The 24,354-nt window shown below is 51.1% G+C and overlaps 2 protein-coding genes across 3 annotated transcripts in view; one reads left to right on the top strand and one right to left on the bottom strand.

Annotated features, from left to right (window-relative positions):
- The first annotated feature begins 3,842 nt into the window (after positions 1-3,842).
- On the top strand, positions 3,843-13,618 carry R3HCC1 (R3H domain and coiled-coil containing 1). Its single transcript, XM_059831436.1, has 8 exons — positions 3,843-3,967; positions 5,069-5,206; positions 5,493-6,163; positions 6,200-6,732; positions 6,998-7,170; positions 8,422-8,492; positions 9,313-9,408; positions 11,424-13,618. Exons 1-8 carry the CDS (start codon positions 3,873-3,875, stop codon positions 11,570-11,572), a joined length of 1,926 nt encoding a protein of 641 aa, XP_059687419.1. The 5' UTR covers positions 3,843-3,872; the 3' UTR covers positions 11,573-13,618.
- LOXL2 (lysyl oxidase like 2) overlaps positions 13,613-24,354 on the bottom strand; it is a 41,559-nt gene continuing 30,817 nt past the window's right edge. For both annotated transcript variants that reach the window (XM_059831435.1, XM_009819242.2), the window contains 7 exons: positions 23,719-23,886; positions 20,632-20,797; positions 20,156-20,399; positions 16,956-17,071; positions 16,303-16,439; positions 15,361-15,472; positions 13,613-13,833 (listed from right to left, as the gene is read on the bottom strand). In XM_059831435.1, the coding sequence (XP_059687418.1) occupies positions 13,754-13,833; positions 15,361-15,472; positions 16,303-16,439; positions 16,956-17,071; positions 20,156-20,399; positions 20,632-20,797; positions 23,719-23,886 (1,023 nt within the window). In that variant the 3' untranslated portion in view covers positions 13,613-13,753. The remainder of the gene's footprint in view (positions 13,834-15,360; positions 15,473-16,302; positions 16,440-16,955; positions 17,072-20,155; positions 20,400-20,631; positions 20,798-23,718; positions 23,887-24,354) is intronic.

The raw sequence follows: 24,354 nt of genomic DNA, 5'->3' as shown, positions 1-24,354 counted from the left end.
CCGTGTAGGTTAGAAAGGATGCTGCAAGGCTGGGAAAAGGGTGATGTCCTACTCCGTGCAATCACGAAATCAGTGCATGCTTTATTATGTCGGCCTGGGGCAGACAGGAAGACTGGAGGAATGAACCGTGTGGTTGGGGCAGTTGCTGCAGCAGACGGACGTGGAGTCGTGCCCACCGCTCCTTTCCCGGCTGGGTTGCAGGAGGAGCGTATCTGGGGGGGGCAGGGGATGGCTGTTGCCCTTGAAGTGATTTTTTTCAGGTTTAGGAGGAATGGATTTAGCAGAGAAAGGGGAGATAGGGGGGGAAAGGGATGTGGCTGGTGTAGGTTGCTGTCTTGCCTGACTTTGCTTGCAAATTGGAAACATCAGCTGCTCTTCTCATCAGGCAGAGGCCAGGGTTGGTCTCCAAGGAAAGCCGCTCCAGACAGGGGTCAAGACGGGATGAGGGTCTCCAGATGCTTGGAGGAGCCTGGCAGAAAGAAGCTCTTGTGAAATCACAGGCCTGGCTTTCTCAATCTATATGGTAATTTCACGCAATCAGTCAGCTAAGGGGGGAGAGGCAGGAGAGATTAACCCTGCCGAGGAGGGTTTTGTGAGAGCAAAGCCAGAATCTCCCCCCGCACCAGCGTGGGGGTGGCTCTGATGTACCAGCTGTGCTGCCTCGGAATTCTCTGTGGCTCTGGCACCGCGTGGAGCACGTGAAGGAGCCCAGAGATGGTTCTTATCTGCTCCTATAAGAGACATAATGAGGGTCATTAGTTACCTTTGAGCATATCACTAACGAACCGTGCGATTTGTTGGAAACAACCTCGCTCCCATGCTGACCAGCAGCAACTTCTCGGTGGGGAGCAGCTCAGGGCCATGTGGTGACCAGCTTTGCTCGTGCTGAGGAGCAACGGGGACGCCTGCGCTGAGCTGGGGGACGGATTACACCCTGGGAAAGCATTCCAGCCTTGTGGTGCTGCCCTCCTTTCTGTTCTGTGCGATTTTTCAGTTCTTGAGACCCTTACTCTTCCAGAAACTGTCACCTGGGGCAAATTGCCCCCCAGGATTTATGCATTAACTCATTAAGGAAGGAATATGAATCTAGGAGCATACTTAAAGTGTTGAGCACCTGTATCTCTCATGGGCTTCAGCTGGTGCTCCTGAAACAGGCCCAAATCTCCAGTTAGTTGTCCCAAAACTCAGGCTCTGAGCATCAGAGGCTACTTGGGGCTGCTTTAACTGCTCAGTGCCAGGGTCTCTCTAGGCGAGAAGAAAAGATGGCTAAAACCTCTGGGACTTTTGGCTGGAGGAATCTGTGCCATTATAGAAAAGCGTTAGTATTTATTCCAGGCGGTTGTAGAAAAGAGTTGAATTATTGGAAAATTGAGCTAAGGAAAATGAGCGCGTAGAAGATGTCCCAATGTTAAAGCTCTTCAGGCTGGTACCGACTCCTGTGAGCCGCCACCGAGCGGGGTGAGTCTAGCGTCAACAAAAAGGGGGTTTTGCAGGATTTGGTGACTCGGGGCAGCACCGTGGGGGGTGCCCGGTGCCCCCGGGAACCGGACCCGGGGTGGGGTGGGGGGGAAGTGCCCGGTGCCCCCGGGAACCGGACCCGGGGTGGGGTGGGGGGGAAGTGCCCGGTGCCCCCGGGAACCGGACCCGGGGTGGGGTGGGGGGGAAGTGCCCGGTGCTCCCGGGAACCGGACCCGGGGTGGGGTGGGGGGGAAGTGCCCGGTGCCCCCGGGAACCGGACCCGGGGTGGGGTGGAGGGGAAGTGCCCGGTGCCCCCGGGAACCGGACCCGGCGTGGGGTGGGGGGGAAGTGCCCGGTGCCCCCGGGAACCGGACCCGGCGTGGGGTGGGGTGGGGGGAATGCCCGGTGCCCCCGGGAACCGGACCCGGCGTGGGGTGGGGGGGATGCCCGGTGCCCCCGGGAACCGGACCCGGCGTGGGGTGGGGGGGATGCCCGGTGCCCCCGGGAACCGGACCCGGGGTGGGGTGGGGGGGATGCCCGGTGCCCCCGGGAACCGGACCCGGGGTGGGCGCCCCCCACGCCCGCCCGCCGCCCCCGCCCGGCCTCTGGGAGGGTCCCCGGGAGCTGCCGCCTTTCCCACCGCCAGCTCCCGGCGCTTCCCTCGACACGCGTGGGCGCACCCGCGGGACCACCCCCTCCTTCCCCCCCCCCCCCCGCCGCGCTGCCAGGGCCGGGCCGCGTGGGAAAAACACGCTCCTCCGCGAGCGAGCGCCGGCGCGGCCGCAGGGCCCAGCGGCCGTCCCCCACCCGCGGCCGCGCTCCCCGCGCGGGGCCATCGCCGCCTCCCGGGGGCGGTGCGGGGCGGCGCTGCCCGGCGGGAGGAGCCGGGGCCGAGCGCAGGCGCCGCGCCGGGAAGTGCCGCTCGCCCGGGCCTGGCGGTGAGGGCCCGGCCGGGGCGGGGGGGGGCCGCGTCCGGGGGGGGACCCACGGAGCTGCGCGGGGCGCACCGGGAAGGGGGGGGGGAATAGGGTGCGCAGAGCAGCACAGGGTGCGGGGGGGACGGGGGGGTGATAGGGTGCGAAAGGCAGCACGTGGTGCTGGGGGGGCCCAGGGAAAAGGGGAGGGGGCAGCAGGGCCCCCAGCTGCACGTGGTGCTGGGGGGGCACGGGGGGGTACTGGGTGCCCAAAGCAGCAGAGGGTGCTGGGGGTGCACGGGGAAAGGGGTGGGGTGCAGGAGGGTGCACAGAGCAGCACGGGGTGTGCAGGGGTGTTGGTGGGTGCACAGAGCAGCACAGGGGTGTCGAGGGGTGCTCAGGGAAGGGGGTGGGGTGCAGGAGGGTGCACAGAGCAGCACAGGGTGTTGGGGGTGTACAGGGGTGCAGGAGGGTGCACAGAGCAGCACAGGGTGCTGGGGGTGTACAGGGGTGCAGGAGGGTGCACAGAGCAGCACAGGGTGCTGGGGGTGTACAGGGGTGCAGGAGGGTGCACAGAGCAGCACAGGGTGCTGGGGGTGTACAGGGGTGCAGGAGGGTGCACAGAGCAGCACAGGGTGCTGGGGGTGTACAGGGGTGCAGGAGGGTGCACAGAGCAGCACAGGGTGCTGGGGGTGCATAAGAAAGGGGGTAACGGTGCAAAAAGTAGCCTGGAGTGCTGGGGGTGCACAGGGAAGGGGATGGGGTGCAGGAGGGTGCACAGAGCAGCACGGGGTGCTGGGGGTGTACAGGGGTGTTGATGGGTGCACAGAGTAGCACGGGGTGCTGGGGGTGTACAGGGAAGGAGGTGGGGTGCAGGAGGGTGCACACAGCAGCACAGGGGTGTCGAGGGGTGCATAGGGAAGGGGATGGGGTGCAGGAGCGTGCACAGCAGCACAGGGGTGTCGAGGGGTGCACAGGGAAGGGGATGGGGTGCAGGAGCGTGCACAGCAGCACAGGGGTGTCGAGGGGTGCACAGGCATGTCGAGGGGTGCTCAGGGAAGGGGGTGGGGTGCAGGAGGGTGCACAGAGCAGCACAGGGTGCTGGGGGGTGCATAAGAAAGGGGGTAACGGTGCAAAAATTAGCCTGGAGTGCTGGGGGTGCACAGGGAAGGAGGTGGGGTGCAGGAGGGTGCACAGAGCGGCGCAGGGTGCTGGGGGTGTGCAAGGAAAGGGGCAACAGGGTGCAAAAAAGCAGCACAGGCTGCTGGGGGTGCACAGGGAAAGGGATGGGGTGCAGCAGGGGAACAGACGCATGTGCTGTTGGGGGCGTATGGGGCGGGGGTCAGGGCTGCAGGTGGGTGCATGGAGTCGTGCAGAGGGTGGGTCAGGTTTGCAGGGGTGCTGAGCACCCCACGGGGCAGGGGAGCTTGCAGCCAGCTCTCCGTGTGGCCCCGTCCCTCAACAGGCCTCCCGTCCGCTGCCACCCTGGCGCTGCGCTGCATGGATGGCGTCTTCCTCTCGCCCAACGAGGATGAGTTCGTGGGCAGGATCGTGGAGGAGCTGGAGCACTTCATGCTGCAGGGGCAGCACCACAGGTGGGTCAGCACCACAGGTGGGTGCCCTGCCGCGGCAGCCGGCTGCGGAGGGGCCCTTGCAGCGGGTGCCCCGCTCCCCGCTGGTGCGCGCGGTCCCTGGGCGGTGGCACATTGTGACTCTCGTCTGGTTTTGCTTTGGTTCTCCGGGGTGAAAACGCCGGCTGGGTTTGAGCGGCTGCCTTTGGCGGGCTGCAGAGCTCCAGCCTGGCCTGGAGCATCCCTGTGGGCCAAGGATCGGCGCGGGGTTTCTGCCGCACGCCCTTCTCCGTTCGTGCTCCTTCAAGCGGAGTCGGTTTGGACGCTGGTGGCTTCTGCGCCAGCCCCGAGCTGGCCTAGCTTGCTAGTCAGCCTGGCGAGTTACAATGAATAGTTTCACAATGAAACTGTTTTATTTCCCCTCTCCGCTGAGGGCTTCCTGCACTCCGGATCCTCCTCCTCGGCAGCGAACTCCGTCGCCTTGGATCGCGGCATCATTTTTCTTTGGCCAACTGGATTTAGCTGGACCTAGTCCCTGATCCAGTGACCTTTGAAGCCCTTGAGATGGCCAAAAAGAGGGTGTCAGACAGGAGCAGAGGTGGGATTGCTTAGTTCAGCTCCTTGCCAGCTTGTAATGACCTTAAATATTTGTTTCATTGCTTTTTTAAAAACGTTTGGCAGAGAAAGTACCAGTGCAATTGTAAAATGCTCAGGAACGAAACTAAAATTGTAAAAACATGTCTAAATGCAATGAAATCGAATGTGGCGTTAATTCTTTTAGCTGCCACTTCCTGGAGCGCACTCAGACTGGGAGGAAGGGGACCGGCAGCAGCCTTCTGCTGGTCCTTTCCGGCCATTCCCAGCATGGATAGAGGCAGGAATGGGAGTCCCAGCCGCCCCACGCTCCCGCTGCTACGTGCGAAGCGAGCGCGTCTGTCTAGACATCTGGGATGGAGAAGGGATTTGGGCTCTTTAATACCAGAAAGTCCTGCTTGGCTTTTGGGATGGGATTTAAACCCTACACTGGGAAGGACTCGGGGAAGAGAGGTTAATAAATTCGTGCTATGTTCCTGTCCTTTTCCTTCCTGCAAGTTGCTGATGCCCCCAACCCCTCTCTCTTTCCAGAGTGCTCCTGTTCCCCCCTCTGTCCAGTCGCCTCAGGTACCTGATCCATCGGACCGTGGACAACGTGGATTTGTTGAGCAGCTTTTCTGTGGGAGAAGGATGGAGGAGGAGGACGGTCATCTGTCACTCAGCCGTAAGGTACGGTGCGGTAGATGTAACGGCGCTTCTCTTTCTATGGCCATGGGGTTTTTGCTCAAGCTTATGAGCACGAAGTTTGCATGGTCATGGTGCTTTTCCGCAAAGAGGAGGGTGTCTGTTGTTGATAGCATCTTCCAGTCATTAAGGAAGCAGAGGCTCTTCTTTTTTTTCCCCCATCCACTGACTTCTATGGGGATTTGATGCTTTTCCTCCTCTTTTTTGCAAATGTCGCGTTACTTGGGTTCCTCTGCTCCCCGCTGATGCATTGCCGTTCTCTTGGTTCCAGGCTGCCCAGCGAGACTAGCGACCAAAAACCCAGCAGCAACCCACCGAGACCGCACCGACCTCCGCAGCCGTGGGGCCGGGGGAGCCGAGGCGGCAGGCTGCGGCACGGCGGGGATGTGCACGGTGACAACTCGCGAGCCTGCGTGGGGTCTGGCAGGATAAAAAGGCCGCCCTGGAAGAAACCAGATAAAGCCCTGTATGTCCCCAAGGCGATGCGCAAGAAGGCGGAATGGGGGGAGCAGGGGAGCCCGATGGCGGCTGGCACCGAGTCAGGCGGGGATATGGCACAAGAGGAAGAGATCTGCCCTAAAGCTTCAGTCGGGGACGCCCAGGAGGAATTGGGGAAGTCTGAAGGCAGCCCGGCTGGCGTCTCCTTGGCCCTTGGCAAGCAACAGGAGCCCGGCGAAGAGTGTGTTTCAGGAAAGAATAATGATAACAGAAACGATGAATGTCCTCCGTGCAGTACGGATGTCCCATCGTTAGAGAATACTAACGATTTCTCTGGGCAGGAAAGTCAGGATAAAGACTGTTCAGATTCCCTTTCTTCTGTACACAATAAAAACCCAACTGAAGCGGAAGTGCAAGATCAGAGCTGCGACAACACTGTTGTACCAGAAGGTACCAAAATCCTCTGCCAGTTGCAAGCTGAAGACCAAAACAGCCGGGATACCGGTGTAGTGGAGTGCGGCAAGAACTCCTCCCTACCAGAAAGTCGCAGTGGTAACTGCTGTACAGACCCGGCTGCAGTGGAGTCGAATGCAACGTCGCCGGTGCTGGAAAACCAAGATAAGAGCTGTGCTGCTGCCAAGAGCCTGGAGAGCGGCGGCAACGTGTCCCTGCCTGAAGAACAGGGCAAGGACGTTGTGAATGCCGGCATGGAGGAGGGAGGGAAGAGTTTCTCCAAACTGGAAAGCCAAGATGAAGAGTGCCCCAGCGTTGCCCAGGTGGAGCGTAACCAGAACCCCCCAGAAGCCCAAAATGAGCCTCTGGCCACACCTGAGCCGGTCCGTGGTGCCGACCCGTCAGCTCCTGAGGACCAGAACGAGCGCGGGGTTGATGCTCCTGTGCAGAGCCGCAGCGGGAAGGTGCCGGTGGCAGAAGAGGAGGACAAGGAGCGTTCCGGCTTGGCCGACACGCTGTGGCGTGAGCTGCGTTTGTCCACAGGCGATAAAGAGGAGAGCGCGGCCATCCACAGGCAGAGCAGCCTCGAGGATGACTGTACCGCGGAGCTCTTTGCAGAGGTAGTGTTTTGCCATGGGTATTGCCGTGGGGAGCAACTTTGGGGAGAAGAGGGTGGCTCAGGAGTCGGCCTGAGGGGAAGGCATTAGCCCGTGGGAGGAGAGTCCCTGTGCCGGGGCTGCCCCAGGCGGCTGCTGAACCTCTCGGCAGGCGTGTGGCTGCAGAAGTGGTTTGCAGGGACCGAGGTGGGGCCCTGGAGGATCGCGCTCTGAAGTGAAACCTTGTCTGATTTTTTTTTAATTTTTTTTTATTTTTTAATATTCTCAGATTGTGGGTTATTTAACCGTGAAGGACATAAGCATTGAGAAGATCAGCTTTGATTATTCCAGCTACGGAGATGCACAGCTCAGCGAGGGGGATTTTGGCCACGTAACGGAAATCTATGACTTCTCCCCGGCGCTGAAGACGGAGCACCTGTTAGAAGTGTTCTCGGATTTCCAGTGAGTACCTTTCTGAGAACTTGGGCACATCAGGGGCATGAAGGGAGCAGTACGCGGACGTGAACGCGTGACAGAATCTGATGAATTTTGAAGTTTAGTTTCGCCTTCGTGCCCTTATGTCTTATACTCTCTCTGTGCCTTAAAGGATGCTTTTCCTGCAGTTTATGCATGATTTAAAACACAGCTGGTTCCTCAGGGCTCCGTCATACGCACAGTTATCTATGTGCAGGCTTATTCCTACTGCTCTGGCTTCAGTGAGAGTCTTTAGGTGCTTGCTACAGGCTTCTTTGTTACTGTGCCCCGGTGCTCGAGTGAAATACGTGCTTATATAAGCCTTTGCAAGAAAAAGGGCTCAATCGTGCTGTTGGAGATAAGATTTATTATGTAAATATGGGGAACGGAGCCTTGCGCCTAAGGGAGCGACATTGGATTAGTCGCAGGACCAGAACAAAGTTCAGCCCTGCGTTAGTGACGAACGGTGCTCGGTGCAGCTCTGAATTACCACCACCGCTGCCTGAGTGCGTGGACACGGTGTCTGTAGGCAACTCTCCCTGTTTTCCTCCCGCCGTCCTCCTCCTCCTCTCTTCACCTCTATGAATCCCTTAAATTAAAAAACATGATTTACATTCTAAATAAGCTACTGTCTGTTGTGCGTGTTTCCTTTTAATGTATTTTTTTCTACTCGCTGTGAGAATGAAGCTGAGCTGAAAATTGATGGATCTAATCCGAGCAGTCGATTGTATTTGTATTTCCCGTGCTGCAGGAAAAGCTTTGAACTCCCTGCTCCCAGCTCACATTTTCCACTGATGCTTTATTAGCTTTTTCACATCGGTCTCTTCACCCTAAGCTTTATAAACTGCTTTTCTAAATCACTTGCTTTTTATTGTAGACATCTGAGCAATCGGGTCGTGTTTGTAAAGCACTACATGAATGACAAACATCATTATTTTTGTGTTACCAGACAGTCCCTGAAATTGAGGTTGATTTTGGCCAAGGGTTTCTTCAGAGGAAAACGAGAGTTCTTGGGGGCAACTGATGGGGTAATCGTAGAGTGTGGCCTTGGAAGGGGCACATCTAATGTTCTTCTGTTCCTTCGTGTACAGTGGGTATAATGCTTTGAAAAGCACCGGCTGTCTACCTAAAAATGCCAAGCACTCTTGATAACCCGAGGTGGCTGATGGCTTTTATTGTGTGGTGGGGTTTCTTTTCTTTCTTATTAATGAATATTATTCTATTGTCTTTTGATTTCAGTGAGAGTGGTTTCAAAATCCAGTGGGTCGATGATACGCACGCCCTGGGAATCTTCTCCAGCCTGTCTACAGGTAGCGTGACTCAATTTGTGGCCGTGATTGAGGGAGCTGCTGGGGTTTCTCTGCTCTTGCACCGTGACCCTGTACTGCGCGGTGGGTTGCGATGTCGAGTCTTGCGCTTGGGCTGAGCCGTTGCCAAAGGTGGTTATGGTTCGTCACATCTTTTTCTTCCTGCGCGCTGCAAACTTGAAAGGTGTTTAAGGCTTGAGAAGCTGGAATTACTGCGGTGGTGTGTGGAAACTCCGCTTTGCGAGAACAGCAGGTTTTGAATTGCCCTGGTTAATAACCAGGGCACCTCTTGTTTACTGAGCGGCTCGCGCTGCATTTCTAGAAATTAATTGGTTTTGCTACTTCAGTTTTTTTTTTTCCCCTCTTGTAACTGGACAAAATTCCTGCAAGCGGACAGTAAGCTGGGGGGGACCTTACGCGTGCGATGGCAGGCGGGTCAGACACCAAGCCTCCTGGCAAACGGAGCTTCTCGGGGACAATTGCCCCAAGCTCAGGTCAGAGCCATCCCAAGAGAAGTTTCCATCTAGCAGCATATGTAGTCCAAGAGCTTACGCTTTTTTCTTGGGATTTAGTCTAATAACGACAGAGTTGTCTTTTAAAACCTGTTTATACTTTCTTGGGACTCTTCCTGTGCGGGGAATGTGTGATGTGAGCCTGGGGTGACCAGAATGAGTTTAGCTGTACTAGTACAAGTCTTGAGATAGATAACGCATCAGCTGCTGAAGCTCAAATTATTCAGTGTTATTACACCGTGTACTGATTTTTATTATTAAAGCCACCAAAATTCAATCTGCTGATTTCAGCAATCTTTTTTTCTTTGAAGCATCTCAAGCCTTGGGGCGACGTTATCCTTCTTTAAAGATCCGACCATTGATCCATGCAACAAAGCAGTCTAAGACCAAGGCACTTCAGCGACCAAGTAAGACAATTTTTTTTAAATTATTATTAGTATTATTTCTTGGTTTACCAGTCTATATCCTGAGTGGTCACGATGACGAGTTAAATGGGGAAGTATGTATTAAGGACCAGTATTTCTTTTTTGTTTTGCTTTTTTATAGCTTTATTGGCATTGCGGGATAGGGAGCTGTTGTGCAGCAGCTTCAGTAAAAGCCTGCAGGTGGATTTTTTTATAGTATTTTCAGCCAATTTTTAGAGTTATGTTAAAACTTACTGCATCAGCAATGCTGGTTTCTGCCTGTCTGCAGCAGGTGTGAGCAGTTGGCACAGGTGAATGTGATGACAAACAAATTTGCAGAATGAGACTACATTATATTCCACTTATGGGAAAGATACCTACAGCTGTTACCTACGCTTAAGTTTTCAGTCACTCTTTATTCAGCCCTCATGTAGAAGGGAGAAAAAAGCATCAACTCCTGTTGCTTTTTGTTTACTCTCCAGCTAAGTGGTTTGCTGCAATTTTGGGCTTAGTCTTGCTTGTGGTGTTATTTATTTGCTTCGCTCGTGTCGAGTTTTAAGCGAAGGGTTGTGTTGTTCAGCAGAGAGGTGTAGCTGTAGCTGCGACTGCAGGAAGACAAAGCGCGGCAAATGCGGTCAGTCCGCCCAGTAAGTCTCTCTGCCCTGTTACTCTGCCCGGTTAAAGATAATAGATGAGACAAAACCGACAGCAGTTACATTTTTGTGGTTGGCATAATTTTATTCAGTATCAGGTGAAGGAAAAAATTGTTAAGCTTAGCCATTAACATTGTTTTATTTATTGCCTTGTAAAATCATATTGTAATCAGTTATACTTGCCACAGTAAAGAAATGCCATGAATCTTGCAGCAGTAGAGACTTTGCTGAACGTACAACCATACTGTTACTTCTACAGTACATTGCAGTTGAAGCAAATTTCAGTACGAATGCTTTCAAGGGACACTGTCACAGTTAGAAGTTCCTGAGTTTTTAAGATGGCTAGATTTAAATGAAACGTCAAAGAATTAGATTGGGTTTTGCACTCCCCTTCATCTGTTTTCATTCACGCTCCCTCATTCTTGCTGCTGTAGCCCCTCAGCACACTTCTGAATCAGGTTATAAACTCCTTCTGGGGAACATTAGATAGAAATTCTGTTTGTGTTCAGTTTAAGTAGCGATTCTTTTTCCAAATACAAATTTGGATCTTGATTAGCTGACAGTGTCTCTTTTTTTTTTTCCTTTTTTTTTTTGAGCTTTGTCCAGAAAGAGTGGCAGTTTTATTTTTTTTCCAAGCTGCGGATGCTTTGAGCCTGCCCCTCTTTCTTTAAGCTGTTATGGGCTGCCTTTATTAATAAAACTTCTGAAAAAGCAAGCAAAGCCCCCATTGCTAACTGGATAATAAATTTGCAAACAGTTGCTGATAAATGATTAGGTAATTGCCAAATCCAGACTACTGTGGACTTGGCAAAGTTTTGGTGTATTCATTTCTTGTAAGATGAAATTGTAGCAAGCCAGGTGTCTACCAGAAACTGGAGGTTACTGGTCAAAGCATCTGCTATATTTAGCTATTTTTTAAAAAAACACAGATTTTTGTCCTTGCTGCTTTCTAAGGATTTAGACTGCTGGTTTTGACTAGTCTAAATTGAGATCAAACTTTTCTGCGCACAGATAAATTGGTTGGACTGTGTGCCTTCATTTTGTTCTCAGAGACGTGACTGGCTGAATTTTGCCAGGAAGGGTTAGGAAGCTGTTCCTGAAAGCCAACGGGGAACAATTCTCTCTGCCACTGCAGAAGAGGCCTGGAGCTTAATTGTAGCCAACTAGCTTCTGAACTGTCATTAAAAAATCTGAAGTACAAATCTGGAGGACATCTTTCTAAAAGAAAAGGTGATTTACTGGATAGGGAGAGATGATTTGCTCATGCTCCTGGGCTAATTCTGTAGAGGAACTAAGAAAATAGAAATCAGCCCTTCTGTTCCTGAACAAGCGTTAACTTGATGATTTTCACCCATTTTTACCTAGAGCTCCTTCACCTTGCAAAAGAAAGACCCCAGACCGACACTGCAGTGGCGAAGAGGCTGGTGACCCGGGCTTTGGGGTTGAAGCACAAGCAGCAGGGCGTCTCGGACACCGAAGTGCTCCTGCCGGAAAGCTTGGACCAGGAGGAATAAACCATCTCCGCTAAAAAAAAAATGTATAGATGAGCATGGCTGTGATATTAAACTGCATGCAGAACAGTGAGTTGCCACGGGGATGTTCTCTTACGGATTAGCACCGTCTTCTCTTTCTAAAGTTGGGAAGGGAAAAAGTTTACTATTAATGAGATCTTGAGCTTGAGAGCCAAGCCCCGTGAGGGTTGCTGTTAGCTCTCCATTACAGAGAGCATCTTGCCCTACTCTGTTTCAAAGCGTCTTGTTACTCACTGGGGCATTTGCAGAAAGTAAGGCTGCGTACAGAAAAGCCTGCTCTGTAATTAAAAAAAAAAAAAGCATTAGAGTAAGGGAATTGTACCTTGTTGGCCAAAATCCAGCTGTAAGCAAGAGCAGAGCATCTGCAGGAGTCAAAAAAATCTGTTTAATGTTTACTTTGTTGTACTGTTATTGTTAAAATATCCCACAAAGCTGACAAGCATTGAATGCAAGTGAGTTTCAGGGGTTTTCCTTATTTACATAGTGTTTAAAGAGCCTGACTTTGTTGCACCAGTAGCAAGGAAAGTTGGCATCCACCAATTAGGAAAAGAAAACGAGAACTGGCCAGTTCTGCTTTGCCCAGGGCCTGGTGTTACGAGATGCTGCGAGACACCTTGCTGTGGCAGCAGCAATAGAGCACCCGACACATCTCAGGCTCTGCTTTTGCTACACAGTTGAGCATCGTGAGAACAAAACGGAGTTTTCCAACTTACAGTAGGCTAAAACCCTTTGCTAGATGCCACTGTCTGGGCCACTGGATAAATGACAGAAATTCTCTGACAGGCATTAGCAAAAGACTTCTGCATTCTTCAAGCCTCACAACATCCCTGTGAGGTAGGTTATGAAGAGCACAAGGTTAGATGCAGCCGCTTTCAATCCCTCTGTGGATTGAAATGGTCAGCTATAAGTATTCAGTTAACTTCAGCTGCTTGGAGAAGTCTTCCGTACAAACACAGAGGGAGAAAAAAAACTTCAGTACCAGGAATTGTGAACGAGGCCCTAAACTTTCATGGAGTAGAAATACACAAATGGCATATAAAACATTTTTCTGGGTAAAACATTTTTATTCAAGTAGCTGTGTCTGAAAATCTGTAGCAATGTGTGGCCTCAAACAAACAGAGGAACACACTTAGCACCATTGTGAATTTACCAAGTGTAAAAATCCTTCTAAAGACAACTTACACAGGTGGGGCTGTGACAGCACAGGTCCAGATCCCTGATGATGAAAGCCATGAAGTTACCTCTGTAAGGTACAGTGATGATACAATGCCTTAACTAAATTCATCCTTTAAAGAAAAGACAGAGTGAATATCCAGCTTAGAAGGTAACCTTTAGGTGTACATAGAATCTATTGGGTGAATAGCTTACTGTGTAATGGAAATTCACAGTCCAGTGGACTCATCATCAGGAGATCTGCAAAGTCTTCTCGATGTTACGAGGGAGGCGTAGCTTCACGAAGCCCTGATGCACGTGTAGAAAACAGTTCTGCATCAGCTGCTCCGCTTAAGAGATTGTGTTGGGAGTTGATCGTTGAATACAAGAGTTTCATTGCAGTATTAAATTATGCTTTATACCGTTCTGCTCAGAAAAAGCTGCTCCAATTTTTTTTTTCCTTTCCTGTGTTTCTTTGCTAAAATGGAGTAATGACGTGGCAGTGCTGAGGATTAGCTGTGTTCAAGAAGCAGCGTCACAAATGGAGGCGTTTGCATCAATGGTGCGTTCAAGCTTGAGTCAAAGAGCTTAAAGATACCAAGATTAATGCCTTGAAGAAAATGAATGGTAAAAGACACGTTTAGGTTGTTGGTACCCAAACAAAGGCAAGTTGTGCTTGCTGCAGCCTGGACCTACGTCTGTGAATAAAGATGGCGCTGCAAAGTGGAGGGAGAAATCTTTCCGGAGAAGGTTGGAATGGTGAAGATACGGAGCCAAGTAGAGTTTAAAAGCCTGCTCCTAACTACCTCAGTCATAGGGACTGGAGTTACAGGAGACACATGGTGGTCTGAGCACCTACTCGGGGAAGGAAGGCACCTTTAGAAAATAATTTACCTTGCTAATTTAGAGTTTGATTGTTTGCTTGATTTTCTTTTTTGTGCAGTGGTTAGGGAAATCACCGAAGCAGGAAACCTCGCTTCTTTAAATAGTGGGGTGGGAGGCGATGCCGTTCTATCGGGTGGACACCTTGTTATTTGTGAGTCCGCTGAAGTGATCAAACTTCTGTTCCGTTTCCTCGCTGAACGAGCCACCTGAGGGTCAGAGAGAGCAGAGGGGTGAGCAGGAGCTAGCAACGGCAGAGAACACACAGGGTCTTTTGTGTAACCTGCAAAGGATGCTGTGAAAATGAAGGGCTCAAAGCAAGTACTAGAAGAGCAAAGATTTTTCCCGGGCTAATTAATTTAAGCATTAATTAAATCTTGCCATAACCAGCACAGCCAAGAGTCACCATGTGTAGCAGATCTAGTCTTTTACATATTTGGAAGACTAGACTACAAACTACCCTCAATTTCACTGCTAACCTTTGTTAGATGTTGACTAGCAGGACCTGTGAAACTGTCTGCTCCTTGACGCTGATGGTAAGTGGGTTCTCTTTGCTCTTCTTAAGTAGGACCACTCCCTTACTTTTTGCTAGTTGAGAGACAATGAAAGCTAAATACATTTATTTTGAAATAGAAATATTTTCAAGCTCAGCTGGAGGCCCCATCCAACACTTAAGTGCCTGTTCATCCACATGAAGTGGGTTTGGCTTTTCTGAACTAGGTCCCAATCTGAAGCGTGACACACGAGACAAGTATTTTCTTAAAAAAACCCAGCAAATTAATGAGAAAAATCAGTGGTTACATAGAAGTTTTTCAGGAAAAACACTCCGTGAAGAACTTAGCCAGCTGTAGAAATTGTCTTCACCCCTGGTTTGAGTTGGAGGTGAGCAGGCAGTTGCTGTTAATTTATTTTCTGTGTTATAAACAGTTCATCTTACAAAGCCCCCAACTTAATTCCATTTTAAAATGGTCTTGACAATTGACCGTTAAAGCAAATTTGGCTTTGGTATTTCCAAGACCAAAAAAAAAGTCCAAATGATAAGGTTTTACATATATTCAGGAAAATAACGCAGTTTTCCCTCACATTCAAGAGGCAGCAGCGCATTTTCATTTCTGGCTTGAGCAGTGGGCTCTTCTCCACTGCTGTGCTTCGCCCATCACTGTTCTCATTTGCTTTTCAAGAAAAGAGAAGCTCTGGGGGCTGCAGAGGTCAGTGCCAGGTAATTTGAATCTGGGAAGAAGGTGGAGTTGTTTGCCCGGACCTAACTCGGGCACTCTAAAGTTCTCAAATGGCACGAGAGCTTTCCTTATGTCTGACAGCCCTGGGAGGGAAAAATGCTCATTTCCTTATAGAAAAGATACAGCTGGAACATCTGTTATCCCTGTTCTACCACACCCGAGGGATTGCTTTTGGATCTTGCACAGAGAGCTGTTTCACCAGCGTTGTGCTTGCTGCTCTGCAGCACTACGGAAGGAACCGTCCCCTCCTGTGCAGCCACCTTACTCTTTGCGACCTGTAGCAGCTTGACCCTGTAACAGAGACACTTTGCCATTCTGCCTTTGAACAGCCTATGGCAAATAGCACCAGCGTGCAGTTTGGGCTCAGCATCTCATCTTTCCAAGCACGTACAAAGTGATGAACGGCACGTAAGCACATTGCAGCAGAAGCAGAGAGCGTTCGTAGGGAAGAGTCAGTGAAGCAGTCATTAAACTTTCCCTTGCAGAAGTCACTCTCACCTATGTGGCAGTTGTACATCCAGATGCGCTGCCCGTCATACCGGCTCCTGCATTTCATCACATTATTTGAATAATCGGATTCAGCAACTTCATAGTTGGGGTTGATGACAACCTAGGGAGTGATGGAGAAACACAGCATAACTTTACGTAAAAGGGGACTGGATATGACACACTAGTCAGACTGAGACAGAATTGGCTTTTTCATTACACCATAATACTTTGGGGTTTTTTTTAACAGAAAAAAACTAACTAACTCATTTTGCAAGGAGACAGAAACTATTTGATTAAAGCCAGATCAAGATCACACCTTCCCCCATGTGCCAAGATACACCCTCAAACACCTTCTCTACATTTCACACGATAGCAGTACAGACAAAAATAATCCCTCTTCCCTTCCCTCCTCTCCAGTTTAAGTGCTGTTTTTAGAACCAAAGAATTCCCCCCACTCCCACAAACCAGACTGTAGGCACAGTTTTAACTCCACATGCAACCAGCACAAGAATAGCACTGTTTAATCCCCAGGCGAAGCGAGCGTTGCTTACAAACAGCTCAAAAGCTTCGTGCAAGACAACAGCGGGATGCTGCGCGTGTGTATGATGTGACACGTAATGCTGCGTGTTAACATCATCAGCTGCACGTGGAGTGTGTAGGATTATCAAATATTAGCTGGCTGCGGATTTCCTAAGGCTATCACCTCTCAGCTGTGGTTATGGGCCATGATTTTTCACTTGGGGAAGTATATGATCTGGGAACACTTTGTTGTCCTGTTAGGTAATTCTTTATTTTTTAGGTATCCTGGGAATCTAATCTCTTTGTAATTGGAAATTGATAGTATTGTAGGAGATGTACAAATAAAGCAGTTAGTTACATTCCTGACAGCCCTAATGAATAAGATAAAAGCAACAGCAATGTCTCAAACCCCCTTTTTTTCCTCTTCCATACCTGGAAGAGGTAATCGCCTGGTGGGACATCAGTAATATCGATCCACTGGCAGTCGATGTCATGACGGTACACGTCCCAGCATCCGACTGTGATTCCTTGTTCACCAAAATTGGCACATTCGTACTGTTTTTGCACATCTAAACGAGAAGAGTTAAAGGCACAAAGCGTCAGATTCACAGCAAGTCAGGCTGGGAATTTCCCACCTCGGACACATCAGAGGAAGGGTGGGTTGTTCTCCAACTAGTGATGAGCTACAGGCACGGTGTTTTGGATGAGATTTAATGAAACAGCATCTTGCTTAATGTCTTGTATTGAAATACACGTACTGCTTAACTGCACGGGAGGAGCTGCCACCGTCCACGCCTTTGGAATGTCTCACTTTGCAGGAATCGGAAAACGCACACTCAGGTTTTCAGAGCAGCTCAGAGTAAGGATGTAAGGAGCTGAGGTCTGAAAGCCTCAGCATATGGGGCCTTCGGGGATTCTCTTACACTTGTAGAGACCACTCCATACATACATAACCTCAGGACTGGTTTCTGGCTCTGTCAGGCCACATTGTAGCCCTGCTCAGGACTTTGGCAGCGTCTTTGAAGCCAGTCACCTGTATGGGGACGGCAATAAATTCCCAGCAGAAAGGGCTCTGGCAAATATACCTGCTTCGCATTCGGTGTCCTCCAGGCAGAAGCTGGCTTTGTGTCCTTCAGCCACCTTGGTGCCATTGAGGTTCAGTAGATCATAGTGGGTAAAAACCTCCATGCTGTGGTAATGCCTGCAAGGCACAGATGGGGAGAATTATCTTTAGGGAAAACACACCCCTTTAACTACCAGGTCTAAAGAGGCGCACAGTCTGCCCCGGCAGAGGTGGCCCAGTGGCTAGGGCACGACGACTTGGAGGCGAGTAGCCCAGACTCGACTCTTTGTGCTGTTGCATCCCTCGGGCCAGGCATTTCACCTCCCGGCCCCACGGCCACGGGGGTAAATACCCAACAACACATGCGGTGCTATGGACCAAGCGGTGCTACAGGAGGAAGAGTGGGAGAAACCACAGCCGGGAGGTATTCCCCAGGGCATAATCCTACATGGAACCGTCACTAATGCCGCCTTCATGCTGGCTCCTGGCCAGATATTTACGTATCGAGTGCTGAAGCTGTTTCAGGGGAGAGCCTTTCCCCAGCCTTTGTATGATCACACCATGTTTTATAACGGCAAGGAAGGGGGGGGGGGGGGGCGGGGAATAATAAAAAAAAAAAAAATCAAAGCCATCATCAGCCAGGACATTATTTCTAGTGGCCCTGTCATTTACCAGAACAAGAAATATTTCACCTGCTCCCCAACAACGGGCTGCAAACAGAGCTGGACGTACCCAGCCCAGCAACCTGGCTATTTTTATTTATTTATTTAAGAAGCAGAATGTAAATTTATTGGCAGAAAACTAACAACAGATGGAACCAGCTTTTCTCAGCACTCACTCCACTCAGATCTAAACAACCCGACAGCTGGGTTCACACATGATACGTTTCATAATTTTAAACGGGGAAGTGTTAGTGTCAACTCAGCCTGGGCTGGGGCTGCTCTCGGGAACACTCCAGCACCGTTGGGCGCAGCGACAGTTAGGAGAGAGCACGCAATCTGTGCCGTAGACCCCTAACTAGCGAAGTTAGACCACAGCAGGGTTTGGGTGATGTTGAACTCGGGAACATTGACCTTTTCTAGACCACACTGCTGGTTCAGCAAAAATTAAGCCTGTGCTTCAGTCCAGTTGAAGTCCATGGGACTTGCAGAGCAGGGAGCAAATGGAAGTACCCGACTAAAACACAGTCGTGTGCTCCACGTGGGCAGGGCTGGGCTCATAAACGCGGTCACGCTGCTGCAACACATTGAATTTGATCCCAGCCTTGGAATCGGGAGCAAACCGCCAGCGCGAGCACATTGCGGCAAAGGAGAGAGCAACTGTGGGTGCCGAGAGCGGAGCGGGTCCTTAAATTGCTGCACGTCTACCCCAACTATGGGAATGCTGCGCTGAGACACACCAGAGCCCGTCTGCATAGCTCAGCTCTGAGGAGTGAGGCAACCGCACAGACAGGCCCTAATTCAAAAGCCATTGCTTAGGACTTTAAAAAAAGAGTGCAGAAATCATCTCCTTTCCAGCTGTAAAAATAATCATGGCTTAAAAACTTCCAACCACCATTACTGCAGCATCACTCTGCACACATATTTACAGACAAAGGAGGACCAAGGAGGGAAGGGGAGGAAATATTTCCTCCAGAGAGGGGGCTTCTTCTTACCTCCTCCTGCCTTCCCCCTAACCAAAAAAATAAAATTGCCACCTGCCAGAAGTTAATCCCTTTTCACTCCCTGCTACAGGTCTTTCCCATTCTTGTTCTACTTCCACATCAAATGCCAACTAAACAGAAGCTCCCAGTGATGGAGTGAGGCAGCTAGGAAAGAGGAGGCATTCTGCGGTGGCTGAGCTGTTGACTTTGAGGCTGTCTAATTTGGCTGCCTGTGATAAAAGTTTGAGTTCTCAAGTCTGACTCAGTTTCTGAAATATGTCTGAATCATTCAAAGAGGTGTTTACATTGTGGTGTTTACAGACTGGAAAGATTGAAGAGGAATTGAGTTCATCCTCCTCTGTATAAACAGCATCCAGTTTAAAGCACACAGATGGCTCTCGGCCTCTTCCTGATCCTCTCCCAGTCCCACCTCGCTTAGGCAGTCTCTCCAGAAGAGCTCCAAGCGCCCTCCTTTGTAACCAGCCTGCGACGTGCTCAAAGCCTTGCGGTACCCACGTATTCCCCCAGCCCCTTCCCAACCCGGCCGGAAAGGCTCACGCTGCGCTGGTCCGGGTTTCCTCCTCCCCTAACCACACCATTGCCTATTTACCTCTGGTTCTGCGCTGCCGAGGTTTTAGCTCTGCTTGTGCCTCCGACGGCAAACATTACAACCCGACCTGTCTGCAGGGTGCGGAGCCAACGTTTACCCCACGCCACGATCTGAAGCTTCAGAGCAGTAGCAGCGCACTGTAGACCACAGTAGCATTGCGACACTGATGCAGCGCTACCTACGTGTCTCGCCTCGCTCGCAGTGTTTATAAGACTATAAAGGACTGTTAGATCTGAGAATTTACTGCTCTAACGTTTTCACAAAGCAAAAACCTTACAACAGTGGCAGGACAAGAGCCGTGCACTGCGAGTTACTTAGCTCCCTTTTACCCCAAATAAGAGAAAATCAACCTTGTAACAAGCCATCATTTCAGAAGCAAAGCATCTGGATGGCTTGGTTCCAGTTCTCTTTCCTCCCCCTGGTTTACTTTGGCTGAAACTGTCAGCTTCCCCCTGAAAAATGATGCATTTATGGGGGTGAATTTATTGTTTGTCAAAAATAAGCACAAAACAATCTCCCAGCTGTATACATTTAAGTGGAGGCGAGATGCATTTAAAAAAAAAAAATAATGCAGAATTACAGCGTGTTCTTGAGCCCTTTCCCAGGTGAGGGAAGTAGCTGGGATGGCTGCAGCTTTCTACACACAGCGGGTACATAGCACACACTTCCTTCTGTCTGTACGTACACATACTCCTGTGTACATGCTGCCCTTGCATATACATCTCTCCCAATGAGAGCTCTGCATCTGCCTTGTCGACATACCAGCTCTTAACTATAATTCCTACTGTAATAAGCTGGTTTCTCTGCTGTCAGAGGATCACAGCCGCCCTAACACAGGTCCCAGCTCCGCAGCCGTGGCTCCAGCATTTCAGCCCTGTACTCCTCCCCATGGCAGAACTGCCCCCCCCCGGGCAGCAGAAAGGGATGGAAGGAGGCACCGACCGTGCAAAACCGTCTTCGTGGCACTCACCGGTGACAGTCGTGCCAGACCCAGGCGTGGCGGCCGTTCTTGGGGCGGAAGTCGGACTGCCCGTTGTTGTGGATCTGGGAGGAGAAGCGCAGCAGGCGCCGGTACCCCGAAGTGATGGAGGTGTTGACGGCCGAGCTGGCCAGGCAGTTCTCCTCGAGTGCGCACTGCAGCATGAACATCGGGCGGTCCTCCAGGTAGGCTGTCTGCTCCACCAGCTCAGCGTTGAGCACCAGGTCAGGGGCAGCTAGCAGGGGGGAAGGAAGGTTTGAAATGAACTGATGAGCTCCTAAAAAAACCCCACAAGTGTCTGCTAGAGACGGAGGCCAGCCCCTTCCTTACACTATTTCTCAGCCCTATCAGCAGCAATTTGCCACTGTTCTGACATATCCAAGGCACAGAGCACGGCCCACCCCGTTTCTCCTGCACATCTCGGGCAAACACTTATGCCAAAAGGAAATAAAACCCGAGTTACTCACTTTCCGAGCAGGACACACCAGCGCCAAAACGACCACCTCCTCTGGGACAGGAGACGTCGGCTCCATCGTGACGACAGTGGGCCAGGGACATCTCTGTCCCTGAACACTTGACACCGCTCATGACCACATTGTCAGCGCTGATGTCTCCATGCCAGTACCAGGTTTCCTGGGCAGAAAAAGGCATTTCACACACTCTTTGGTGTTAAGCGGACTGCTGGGGGAATATTCATCCCCCTGTAACTTGCATTCACCTTCCAGGGAAGATCAATACAAGAGCCCACGCTATTAAGGAGATGGATCTTGCCAAAGGATGCTGGAGCAGAGCAACTCAGGGAATGAGCCCAAGTCTGTTTAAGCAGAAGGCTGGGACTGGAATTAAAAATTAAAACCCAGGTTGACCACGTTCCCTGCCCTGTACATCTGATCAGTGTCAAGCAATTCTCTCTCCTTGTTTCTGAGCTGGTTTAAATCTCTGCTTGTTTTTAATCCAGCTGTAAACTCACTTTTCCACCCTGCTCTGCCCATCCAGCTGATAAATCCCCAAGGCTGGTTTAAGTCGTCTAGGCTGTGCCTTTGGGAGAGATGCCCAGCAATTAAACCACATCTGTCTTGTGCCATCTGTGCACTTGGGAGGGCCACAGGTAATGCCAGAGGGCCTGCTTGCACAAGGAGGGGAGGCAGAATTAACAGCCATGCTGGAAATGCCAGTGGAAACAGGGCATTTGAGGAGTAGCAGGACTAAGGGGGTCTGCATCTCTTGGTTCTGAGGAGAGATTCACGGAGGTTCAAACCCTCCTCACTTCATCACCCAGTTTTACAAAACTTGTGGGAATGACAGAAAATTAACTCACAACATGACACCACTCACAAAACTAAGCGCACTAAACACTGATGAAGCTGCAACTGCAAAGCTTGGGAGAAGGGGAGGGAAGAAAGAAGAAAAAAAAAAAAAAAAATCAGACCTGTTAGCGTCAAAACTGGGAGCACGTTTCCAGGAAAAGAAAACCCATCTGTACCATTGCTTCCATTGCAACAGGCTGTTTGTTAACCCTGTTAGCAGCACTCTTTGCACACATGCACACAGGGCTGCCCTGTTCTACACAGTGTAGCTTTATGCTCATGTAGCTGGTGCAGCCGGGATGGGCATAAGGGCTTTTTCTGTTCTAAATACCAGCAGTCTCTGCTAAAGGAAAAAATGTCTTCTTTCTTGCTGGACTCTCAGGGCCACGTCAGTAGAGCCAGGCAGTTGGAAAGGCCAGCGTTCAAGGTACGTGGCTATCCTCAGCTCTTGCGCTCTGCTTGGCAGCTACGCAGGCAAATCAGCTGGAGGAACCAGCTTGCACGGGGGGATTGCTACAAAAGCGGCATGGGCAGCTCCAGCCTTCTACCTCCTAGGTATCCGACCCCAGTGTGTCCCTCGGGGACCTGCAGATCCCCTCTCTGGCCACGGGTAATGGTTAAATTGGTTGGAAGCTGCCTGCCCATGAGCCCAGCGTGTCCTCCTGCATCCCGGCTTGGTCACTCCTTAAAGGCAAACTCATCGCAGGACTGCGCTCTCCAGGCAGAGTTTTAACTGTCCATATCTGCCGCTTTCTCAGTAGGCAACAACCAGCCCCGACGATGCTGAGGCTACGTCATTTCAAGGCTTTTCGTTCCCCCCTGCACAAAACCAGCAGGCAGTCAGCAGAGATGCTAATTCTTACTGGGTTTATCGCTGCAGCCCAGCAGAGCCGGCTGCATCCGAGCGCTGAGCAGGCCAGACACCGCACGAAAATACAGCACAGCTGACGGGACCCTGGGTGTGGAGAACGGGGCCAGCCTCTGCTCCCTGCAACCACATTTTACTTGTTTGCCCAAGTTCTCGATTTCCAGAAATTGTTTGGGGAAAATAGTTTTCTTTCTAGAACTGATCTAAGGCTGTTTTCTGTGTGCAGGTTTCCATCTATATAAACACACATGAAGTTTATTTATTCAGTGGCTGTTTGAGCCTAAGTTTCCCCAAAGCTGCTGGAGATTGTCGATTCTCAGTTGAAATGCCTCAAAGGGGCTGCGCTTCCAGAGCACAGCAAGCCAGCAAGCTCTGGCAGGGGACCACACTTTGTCCTAGGGAGAAACCAGCTTATCTGAGGAGCCCAAATCCCCATTTTCCCAGTGTCTGGGAGCTGCAATAAAGGCCCAGAGGCTATACATTTCCTTTCAAATGCTACCATTACACCTAGGTCTGCCCGCCCCTCTTTCACCTTGTGATCCTTGAGGGAGGTACTGGTACAGAGGAGTGTCTTGCACCAGGGTTACTGCCCTGCACCAGCTACTTACACCTGATGCTATTTGTCCATCTGGGAACTGGGTGGGAAGCCGTTGTCCCCCCTCCTTCCAGCTCTTACGGTTGCTGCTTGCTTTCCTCCAGCCCGCACAGCAGGCTGCCGTTCACTGCGCCAAAGAGCTTCGCTGGGAAAGAACACTCTATTCCTTTGTGGTTATCCCGAGCTTGTTAGTTGGTTGCTTTTATCCCTTTATTAAATGCCATTCTTAGTCGTGTGCAAGCAGGGAGGGTTTAGGGCAGTCGTCATTAAAGGAGCAAGAAATACAAACAATTTGGGGAGCTAGCATACGGCTCCACTGCGCACTGGTGTACACACTGCACTGAGAAGTAACTACAGGAGCAAAATCAAATTGTTTTCAAGTGATTTGACACCAGGTTGAACTTGGCTTCCACGCTTCAGTCAGCCTGAGGAGTTCAACTCCCCACTGACTCAGGGAGGGACAAGAAGTGGCGTGTAACCACCAGCCCAAGCAGGGCTAAGGGAGTCAGGCTTCCCAGGAAATCCGAGCCCTGAGCAGTACAAAAACAGCAGCTTTGCCCAGGGCTGCAAGAGCTCTTTCTGCTCTGAATTTCCCCCAATGGCTGTTGTGCAACGAGGTTTAACCTTCAGGGTCTCTCCAGCTAATGCTTTGAAGCTGAATGCTGTGGTTTGTGGTTTGTTTTTCTTTTTAATAAGCCTTCCTCCTCCTCCTCCAGTAGCCCCTACTCAACCACACGCAAGCCACTGTATCCGAAACACACGCACGGGAGGGCACGGGACTCACCTGGAAGGCATGGCTGGCGAACCCCAGGCCCAGCTGCCGACACACCACCATGGCCTCCACGGTGCTCCAGTTCTCACTGCAGACAGTGCCCCACTTCAGAGTGCCATTGCGCTCTGCCAGGACCTCCACCCGGCCCTCGTATGGGTTGCGGCCGCCGCTCAGACGCAGCTGCAGGGCATAAAAACTCCTGTGTCAATAAACGTCATAGCAAACTTTATAGGGAAGATGCAACAGTTGGGCAAGCAACACTCGGGGTCTTTTCAAGGCTTGTGGTTAAAGTCACTGAGCCCAGAAACCTCAGTTCAGCTGCTAGCAGACCAGTTGATGCCATTCGGTTCTTCTCCCACTGTGGACGGGAATCAGCCTAGCCAAGCCCGGCATCTGAAAGCATCCTGTACCAGCTGCAAGAGAGAAACAAGCTCCCTACGAAAGCTTCCCCGCCTCCACTCCCTTTGGACCTTTGGCAGGAGCATTTACTCAGAGGAACCTGTGTCTACTTCGCGCAGTTAGTTTTAAAGCCCCACGTGGCAAAGACGACAGCAGCACCTATAGCAGCAGCAGCCACCCAGGTACCACTGTTGCGAAACCCAACCAAGATCCCGTTGCAATAGGGACATGCACCAGCTTTACAGGGCC

This window comes from Gavia stellata, chromosome 31 (assembly GCF_030936135.1).
Source record: "Gavia stellata isolate bGavSte3 chromosome 31, bGavSte3.hap2, whole genome shotgun sequence".
Classification (NCBI taxonomy): Eukaryota; Metazoa; Chordata; class Aves; order Gaviiformes; family Gaviidae; genus Gavia; species Gavia stellata.
This window is presented reverse-complemented; position numbering and strand designations above follow the sequence as displayed.